General features: G+C 39.6%; 1 protein-coding gene across 1 annotated transcript; it reads right to left on the reverse strand.

Moving 5' to 3' along the window:
* Positions 1-3,644: 3,644 nt before the first annotated feature.
* Positions 3,645-7,562, reverse strand: LOC112107609 (secreted frizzled-related protein 2-like). Its single transcript, XM_024201387.1, has 4 exons — positions 7,279-7,562; positions 6,498-6,667; positions 5,169-5,261; positions 3,645-3,955 (listed from the first exon to the last, which is right to left on the reverse strand). Exons 1-4 carry the CDS (start codon positions 7,560-7,562, stop codon positions 3,645-3,647), a joined length of 858 nt encoding a protein of 285 aa, XP_024057155.1.
* Positions 7,563-10,589: the final 3,027 nt, after the last annotated feature.

The following is a 10,589-nucleotide window of genomic DNA, read 5'->3' on the forward strand; positions in this document are numbered from 1 at the left end:
GGCAGGACACTGTGTGTATGTGTGAGGGGCAGGGCAGTGTGTGTGTGAACCTCACTGAGGAAACTTAAAGGGCCTGGTTTTCATTACACTAAGGCCACTTTACACCTCTCTCATGTGTAAAGAGGTTTTATGGTGGGTAAATATGTAAGTTATATCCATTCTGAGGCCCCTTTACACTACCAGAGCTGTGTAAATAAACTTAGGCCTGATCTACACCTGAAACCTAGCTATGTCGCTCAGGGGTGTGAAAAATTCACACCCTCAGAGACAGTCCGCTGATCTAAACCCCAGTATAGACACTGGTAAGACAATAGAAGTATTCTTGCTTGGACCTAGCTACCCCCTCTCAAGGTAAAATCCCTTCCATCGCTGTAGCAAGTGTCTACGCTACAGCACTACAGTGGCACAGTTGCCACGCTGCAGCTGTGCTGCTGTAGCGTAAACATATCATTAGTGCAAACTGGTATCAGCTCCTTTGTCAGGGATTGTTTTGAATGTGTTTTCTGGGCCAGTCTTTGTTACACTCCCAGACAGGGACAGTTTAAAACAGGAGTATTTTATTAAACTTTTGCCATAATCCAACAAAACCCTTCAACCTAAACCCTGACTAAATCCCCCAATATAAAGGTAAATAAAACTAAACTAAGGAAATAACCCATTTTATTTTTTATAAAGAACCACGAATCTAATTCCCTGTGGATCATACTCAAAATGTACCTTTTAGTATGATCAAAACCAGGTTAGTGATGTTGCTGACCATTCTGAGAGCTATTGTGCTTCTAAAATGGGTCACCAACTGCTGGGTGTGACTGTTACATTGAACAGAGCCTTTTTATGCGACCTTTATGGGGGAGTTGGTACTTGTATAAGCACTGACAGAGTTCTTTAAATATTTACCATTGTATCACCAGAGATTGACAAACAAGCCACAGGACAGCATGACCTGAGCTTTTGAACGACATGCTTTTTTAACCAGTTGCTTCATTATACAACACAGCTTCCAAGTTTCAGCTTCTGGATATTTCTGTATTAGTTTTCCAGTCCATAATATCAAACTATGGGCTAGCTCTGGTTCAGATGCATGTATATAACAACATAAGAATGACCATACTGGGTCAGACCGAAGGTCCATCTAGCCAAGTATCCTGTCTTCTGGCAGTGGCCATGCCAAGTGCCCCAAAGGGAATGAACAGAACAGGTAATCATCAAGTGATCCATTCCCTGTTGCCCATTCCCAGCTTCTGGCAAAAAGAGGCTAGGGATACCATCCCTGCCCATCCTGGCTAATAGCCACTGATGGACCTACCCTCCATGAATTTATCTCATTCTTTTTTGAACCCTGTTATAGTCTTGGCCTTCACAACATCCCCTGGCAAATGATTTACATTTAATTAATGTCAATGGGAATTGTGGACACCTACCTAAGGATGGGATTTTTCCCAGTAACAACACTACTCAATTCATAACAAGAGTTCCACAATATATACAGAAACTTCTATGCCATATGGATTTTAATTACTAGAAAAGATTCATATTGGGGCCTATCTGCACTACTTGAATAAACATGCTTGTACACAACTCTCTGTTATGAATAGGGGATACTGTTATAACAGTTTAAATACAACTTTTTTTTTGCCAGTATGGATGGGCAAACAGCTCTAAAAATATTTTATTAAAGTTAATGTTTGAAATCAAATTTACACAAGAGGGAAGGTACTGTACATCTGGGGTCGGGCTTGGGTTATGGGGGATTGCGAGTATCGGTTACAAGGTTCACGAGGTACATACATATCACATAACCAGCATAGATCCAGATTGGGGTGTGGGAGTTTTTAAAGCATCAGTGGATAGGTGGGCTCGGGTACGCCACCCATGGAATATATTAAGAGTCCAAGTCGATATTGGTGTAGAGAATAAGTACATGGGTGGGGTGCGTCCCTCGGTTCGTCAGGGAAGGAAGTGGGTTATTTATTAAGATCTGATTCAGTCCCGTATTTTCTTGTCCTCACTGGTAAGAAGAAGCCATGTTGTTACTATTGGCCTTGGGCAAAGAGTGGGACTCCATAGTGCTGGGAATTGAACAATATGGGACAGAAGACAGTCCCTGCCCCAGAGAGCTTACAGTCCCCAATGAGCTCTGCAAGGGTAGACTCAATCAAAGAGTTTATTAAAGGATTGGGGTCTAACTAAGGACAATATGTGACAGGTGAATATAGGACATAATGGTGGGAGGAGAGAAGCCAGGGATAACAATGATAGGAACACAAGGTTGTATATATTAGCTAAGTGTAAGCTAGATTTTTAATTTTTTGTATGTAAGTGAACAAGAGGGAGATTAATGAATCACTAAAAAACTATTTGCTTAGTTTTAATAAGGATGCCCTGGAGCATGGTAGAGAATCATGTGCTAGCAGATGTAGTTGGGACCTTAGACAGGACCTTGCTTTAAAATTCCAGATTCTTTTTAAAACTTTTTAAATATACAAACACAAGAGGTAGCATATTACTGGTGTAGCTGATAATTTATGCAGTAGCTATTACATGTTTTTGTGCTGATTATACATATTTATGAAATTAGTTCTTATCTGTTTGAAATTAAGCTGAGCCCCATCCATCACTACTGTTTTTTAAGATTAGCACAGGCATACTACAACTGATGATGCTAATTACAATCATTTGGCCAGTACAATGTTTTACATTTCTTGAATATTAGCAGTGCCTTTTGCAGTTGTCTTAGTCCTGTGTAATTCCCAGAGACAGCTGGCAGAGTACCTGTGTTGATTTTTTAAAGTAACAAATGTTTTATTTTAATTAATAAAATGAAAACAGACTAGATGCATTCAGTAGAGTTCTGATTCAGATTCCAGTAGGAGTGTACACTTTCAAAATGATCACACACGATAAAGAAATTACTTTTTCAAAAACTGTACTCGTCTTATGCTTTAAAATATTAATACTATGGTATTGTAAGTGCTACCCATTATAAAGTAAAACTTGCCATCCAACCATGTCCTTCTGAGGCTGAGGCCCTTTGGCCCTGAGGCACTCAAACTGATGTCTATTTGACAGAAAAGGAAACCATTTTATCCATATAGAAATGTCCAGTAGAGGGCCACCTTCTTTTAAAACACTCCATCAATGTAAGCAATTAAGTAGATTATTAGTGCAGATCTAGGCCAAATTTTATCAAAGCAGGTGCCTAAAATTCAGCACCTAAAATCACAGTTAAGCATGTAAAAGTCAATACTGAGATATTACAGTGATGAGCAATACAGAAAACTTAAGAAACTGTAGACAGACAGATTTTCAGAGGTGCTGAGCACCTCAAACAGCATTAGAAGCATTCATTGTTATGATTTGCATAAGAAAGTGTTTTATGACAGTGTTATACATTTTATGCAAGATTTTTCACAACAATCTGAGGATACACATTTATACATGCTGGGCCAAAGTGGCTGGACCATTTACCACACAGAACTTATGTCCACTTACACCCAGGTTGAATTCAACCTATTATAACATATTTAAAAAAAATTACATTAAGACTTTACATTGCATTTATAATACATTTGTATTTACAAGATTGCATTGGTATGAGGAGTGTAGTCACCTTTTACATGTATCAGGGACCACAAGATAAATATTTATAAACATTTATGGTGTTTCCACTTCCGTGTGGCCAAAGTCAGCTGAGAGTCCCTCCTCTGCCAGCGGTAAATTTGGTTTACTAAAACGATACCCTCCTCAATATTCCCCACAATGAGATACACCATGGGGCGGTAGGTTTGGGTCATCCTCTGAGTACAATTTTCATTCATAAGCAACCACTGTTGTATCATATTCCGAGTATCATAAGGCAAGAGCAAACCCTGGTTGATGAATTCCACCTGGCATTCAATATTATACTCCTGATCACCAGAAACTGTTCTCTTTTTGGACAGCTTTACCTTCACCGCTGGGGGGAAAAAACACATAAGTTGCTTTAACTATTTAAATGTAGCAAGGAATACTGCCTAATGAGCAGTGGAGGGATCCATAGTGTATTCTACAGTATAAGTATTAGGCCATACCTTTGTTTTGGGTCATTGCCATTGATTATGGCAGTATTTTTTTAAAGAGGGACATAAATAAGAGAAGTTTTTCAGTGAATCACACAATCAGGAAAATGTAAGCTCACAAAGATCACTGTCATATATCTTTAGTGACACTGCATGTGTCCAACTACTAGGGTGACCAGATGTTCCAACAAACTGGTATTCCAGCTTTGTAGGGCAGCCCAGTATCCCAGATGGTCTTATTGAAATTGTGACTTTGTCCATTTTTCAGCAGAATCAACCAGCAAAATATCTGGCTACTGCTGCCTGCTCTTTGCTCCACCTTCTTTAGTTCTTCCCTTTCTCAATAAAGCTTCCCATCCAGCTCTTTCCCCACATCCAACTGCATTATTGCATTTCCACGCACGTTCTCCTAAGGCCTGATCCAAAGTCAACTGAAGTCAATACAAGTCTTAGCATTGACTTCTGTGGGTTCTGGAAGAGGCTTCTAGCTGTAATCTCAAAGTATTGTCAGTGGAACCCCAATGAGGCAGCAGCCAGAACTTTCAACCCTCATCAGGTAAGATTTTTTTTAATGTTACTGTTTACTGAATCTTGCTTTGTGTGGTTAACAGGAATAATGCACATGTACACACTCAGTAAGGAACTTTCCTCTTAATGTCAAACAGCCAAGTGCCTCAGCTTTCTTTTGGTTTTAACTGCCAAAAAAAGCCACTTCACTCCTTTGCCACAGATGTTATCCATAAAGTACACTGCAGTAAAGTACAGCAAACTAGACTAGAATAAAAAATCCACTTGGTTATAAAATAGACAATAAGGCAACCTCATCATTCAAAAGAAATCAGCATGGGACCTATTTGTATATGGTTTATAGGAGAAAAAATTCCAGAAAATATTCATTTGGGGTTAAATCCTGACACACACACCCTGAAATCGGTGACCAAACTCTCATTGACTTTAGTGGGATCAGGATTTAGCACTTGATGTCCCCTCACAAACTACCAATTATATTAGAGATAGTTTTTGAATACATCTGAAGTGACAAAGTATGTCCACTATTCAGGAATCAAAATAATAGTGTCTTTAATCATACATATACTAACAAGAACTTACCAAAGTTGTTGGCACAGAAAACATCTAGTACTCTTTTCTGTGTAAAGAATTCCTCCACTGCTGGGCAGGTCTGGCATATAGGCTTTGGCAATTCTGGTAAGAATATTAAAGTCTCGTTATGTTTTGTCCTTTGTATGAATTTAGTGCCAATGAAAAGTGCTAGAATGACAGGCCTGAAGAGTGATGTTCAGGGCCGGCTTCAGGCTGATTCCCCCAATTCCCCCGAATCAGGCCCCGCGCCTAAGAGGGCCCCACGCCCTAAAGAAGAGCGCCTAACTTTTTAATTTTTACTCACCTGACGGCGGTCCGGGTCTTCAGCGGCACTTCGGTGGCGGGTCCTTCAGTCGCTCCGGGTCTTCAGTGGCATTTCGGCGGCGGGTCCTTCAGTGCCACGGAAGACCCAGAGCGAGTGAAGGACCCGCCGCCACCAGGTAGTCAAGTCGGGCCCCGCACTTCCTAAAGCCGGCCCTGGTGATGTTCTCCACTTAATCACAGAACAGGTGTGACGTAGGCAAGCTTCCAGACAGTACTCTGAAAATGGGCCCCCTTCTATGGATGAAAAGGGGTTTCATTTTCCATGCCCTTTCAGTCCTTGCTAAGAGTGACAAGGGTATCAATTTGTACCATTTATGGTATGTGTATTGGAGCAAATCTATTGGTGATGCTATGCTAAATTCATTAGAAGGAAGATCTTGTGGTTAAGGCATTGGACTAGGGCTCAGGAAATGGTATTGGTTCTGCCACAGGCTTCCTGTCTGAGCTTGGGCAAGTCACTTATGGCCAGATTCCCAAAGGTGACTTTAAGAGGAGCTGCTGGGTGCTAAAATCTGGGCATTCATCTCTCTGTGCCTCAGTTTCCCAGAACTAAAATGAGAATCCTTCCCTACCTCACAGAGCTGTTGTGAGGACAAATTTATTGTGTATATGAAGTACTCAAATACATGGTGATGAGGGCCATAGACACGCCTATCAGTAAATAAATAAAATACATTGACCTCTATTGATACAGTGTTGATTATGCTGCATATATGCATGATTGTATTAGCCTTCCTCCTGCCTTCTGACCATCCTTCCTTGACTTCAGTGGAGTTATACTGATTATACCAATTAAAATCTGGCCCAGTTTACACTGAAGGTGTTCAGCACTTCACAGGATCGTGTGCAAAATGGATCTGCATGCATGCACAAACTGAATAAATGTGCACCCATGGAAATGACTATTTACAAGAGACTGTTTTCGAAATTTGTTCCTCAAGTTGTATTTGATTGATTCTGTACACTTGATTTTAAACGAGCTCACAGCCACTCCCACCCATCTACTCCATCTACCTTTATGAATATGTTTGTATTCTTTGCTAAGAGATGCCAGACACATGTCCTCATCAGCAGGGAAACGATCACAGTCCAAACTGTCAGGCCAAGACAGTCCATGGCAGAGGAGCAGAGGAGCACAGCTGTCACGAACAGCGACACACATACTCCTACAAGGATGGATGAAGCTGTGAAAAAATAAAAATCAGGTCCAATCAGCTAAATTTATTGGAAGTCAGTGACAATCGTGATTATTCTTACAGTAAATTCTGTACAGAGTTGTGCAAGTCTTTCTTACATGTCAGTGTTTAACATCCTCAGTCTTCATCAATGATGCAATTCTACACAGACAGAGGGTGCTGCTGAAGGTTCTGTATCTGGGCCCTGGGCTGGCTTTTAGAATTCATGCATTGTTTAAAGAAAAATGCCTGTATGTCATTTTTGATAGGCACTCAATAAGGGCCTACTTCTATGTCCAATAAGTGATTTCAGCAGTAGTTGGATTGGACCCTAAATTATTAAAATGAATAACACAGCAATCAAACAAAATAAAACCCAACATTGTTTGATCACAGCTCTCTCTTTTTTTTTTTACATCTTGACCACGTTTAAGTAGAACACTTGTGTGGAATTTTTTCCTGGAACAGGCAGGCAAAAGAAAAGTTAATAAATAATGCTTCAGCAAAAGAGAAACAATTTGGCTGAGAATTATCTTCATTTTAAGATTAACAACATGCGTTCAGATTGATATCTATTCAGGTACACAAGGCAGGATTTTAGAACATGACGTGGTACTTACGTATCTAAACAGACTGGCGCAAACAGAGAGCACAAGAATGTCCTTGCATGAGGGTGGCAGCCAGTTTCCACAAAGTGGTGCCATTCAGCAGATTTTGGAATAACCTCTGCCATACTTGTGTGTCCCATCAGGTTGGGAAGCCTCATTTCAGAATAACCAATGCTGTGGCACATGCCCATCTCCATAGGTATTGCTACACACTTAGTGGATAATCCAATGTCAAAACCCATTGTCAATCTTAGGAAGCTACTCAGCGCAAAGAGCATCTGTGCTGCAGGAAACATCTTTGTGTGACTCCTGAGTTGCTAAATATGGAGTTGTAAAGTCCCTCGCTGGTGTTCAGACACACAAGCCTTGTGGTTTATATACAAGCTCACTGCCCCATTCGTTTATCAACAGCTTATCAAAACACTCAAGACAAGACCTGGGCTTATTGCCCATTCAAGTGATTGTTGTGATAACCAGGGAGGTGGAGACAATGACTTTCCTTAAATGCAAAAATTTACATATGGGATTTCATGAGTCTGAAAATGTCAGTGCTGCAGCATGCTATGTGGCATATTAAATTGTGACACATGGTAGTTTTGTTATGTGCATGCTAAATCAAATTAAGCAAGCCCCTAGAAAAGTACTTGACAGACAGGCTGTCTCCTGGGGTTGGTGTGTCTCTTTTGTTGTCAGACGTTGCTGATTTGGCAGAAAAAAACAGCCCAGTTTACTTATCAAGTGAAAATGTTTTGCTTTTGGTAATTGCCCCATGTCTCTTGCACTGTTTTACAAATTCAAGAGGCACTTTCTTTATATGACCAAGAACTACAAAGGAGACAGCTTTCTGTTTGTAAAAGAATATTCTGTCTGGAAACTTCTCTTAAGTCCCAATCCCATGAAGTGTAAAGTGCACCACAACTACTGTTGATTTCAATAGGAGTCAGAGAACTGAGCGCTTATGGAATTTACTGTATTGTCTCATTGAGTAGGATATCCAGAGGCAGGGTTATATATTTAGCTATGGAATGTTCATCTTTCATTGACTAGATTAGCAGAAGGTATATTCAAGTTCAGAGGTGGGGGAAGTTTTTCCTAAATGAATAGTATAGGACCATATTCTGGCTTCAGCTAAAGTCATCTATGGCAACACATACTTACACAAAGCCAGAATATTGCTTATAGTTTGTACAGGACTTTGGGAGTGTTTGAGAGGAAAGATGATACACATTTAAGGCATTCAGATGATTATGTATTTTAATTATTTTACTAATAAATGAATATCATTTCATTAACATTTTATAAATACATGAAAATGTATAACTGCAAATACTACTCCCATCACCCTTTTTTTAGCACAAGTTCTGTCAGTTTTGTAAATTAAAAATAAATAGAATTGCTGACAGTGCAAGTTATTTTCTTACATAGTATTAAAACAAAGGGTGCCAGATATCCCAGAAAAGGGAGCAGACTAGTTGAGGCCGTATAGGATCTGAGTTACAGCTAGCATACATATTGCTATTAGAAAAATTATATCAAAAGACGGTTGAAAATTTTTGAGTTTCAAACTTTAGATAAAAAAATTTCATGGAAATTTTACATTTTTATGAAAACAGATTTTTCCATCAGCTCTATTTATATCATTTTTTTTAATCCATTTCTTATCACTTGATCCATTTCTCCTCAAATAATTCATTTTTTACTCTGAAACACACAATAATTCGGCTGCTTTACAATATGTAAACTTATTTCAAGAACTTTTTAGATATTAATAAAATGTCAGGTCCTAATCAGAATAAATCTACTACAAAGTATTTTCGCTGATAAATAGATGTGTATATAATTAAAACAAATAGGCTCATAATAGCTTTTTGAAGGGCTCAGACATGGTAGATATAGTGCTTGATTTAAAATAGACTCTTCCAGAATGTTTTCAGACCTCTAGCAGCAACAGATTTTAGAAAGACAATAACTAGATATCAGGTATCTAGTGTATGTGTAAATGTCTAGGGGTGAAATCCTAGACCCATTGAAATCAATGACAGAACTCCCACTGACTTCCGTGGGAGACAGGATTTCACCATACATTTTTGTTTTATTGTTTGTAAGCTAGCAGGAAAATTACATGATCTGTTTAAATACCCTGAAAAATGACAACATAAAAGTTCCCAGGGATTTATACTATTGTTTGGAAAAAACAAATATTCCATGGATTTTTTTCTTTTATTGTTTCATTTCTTGCTCCTTGTTTCTGAGGACAAATATGGTTTATTTATACCTGTCTCCATTTCCTCAAACTAGACAGGAGCAATACAAAATAAGACTAATTAGGGCTATGGGGAAACACTTCAAGCCTTTATTCATCAGTGTCAAGTTCATCAAGTGCTCCATCTTCAACTCAAATTTAGGAGCCACGTTTAAACTCAGTAAAGATGTAGTTCCAAAGAAACTGGTTTAGTATCATTGACTTCAGTTGGGCCAGGCTTTTACCTGTTGGTTTTAGAGCTACTTTGCAATGACAGTGTGGCACAAAGCAGCCTTAACACAGGAGAATCTGGGCCTGAGTTTCAAACCAATTCAAAGAAACTCTTAAAACTGGCCTCCAACATGGTTTGGCTGCTCAGTGTGCACAGAGCTAAGTCGTAGACCTGATCCTGCAAAACCTCTACCTACATAACTTCCAGTTAAATCAATGGGGGAGGCCTTAATGGGGTCACCTTCACCCAACATATATAACCCATGGGAAGATAACACCATGTAGGTAAAATCCTCCTCCAAAAAGGCCCTTAGGGCACCACCGCTCCTTCTGATTGCCAAAGTAGGAGGCACACATGAATAAGAAGCAGAGTTGTGATCAAGGCTTCTCTGTGTCCTGGCAATCCCTGGCAGCTGTAACAACTGCTTGGGGTTCTTGACAGGTGATGTAACATATGCTGATGGTCTGGCCCAATGCCCAACTGAAGCAGGACTAGGAGAGCACAAAGGTGGTTTACAGCCCCTTTTGCATCCCTCAGCCTTAGTTGCATTGCGTATTTCGGAGTTGCAGGATAATGTGTACAACTCCAACAAACCCCAATGTGTCCAAAATACTCAAACCCCAAGGAGTTCTGTATTCATCCATGCTGTGCACAAGCCTTTACTGAGTAACCTCATAATCCTATTGTTGTAACCCCTTTCCTTCAGCCCCATAGAATTATTTTGTTGAGTTTTTCATTGTTTTATGTCTGAAATTAGGTTGGAAGCTCTCTGGCATAGGGACCCTGCCTTCTTATTTGTAATGTGAGCTTCCTAGCACACTTTTGAGTGCTGTAAAACATATGTTATTA

This window comes from Terrapene carolina, unplaced genomic scaffold (genome assembly GCF_002925995.2).
Source record: "Terrapene carolina triunguis isolate 2854851 unplaced genomic scaffold, T_m_triunguis-2.0 Scaffold68, whole genome shotgun sequence".
NCBI classification, from domain to species: Eukaryota; Metazoa; Chordata; order Testudines; family Emydidae; genus Terrapene; species Terrapene triunguis.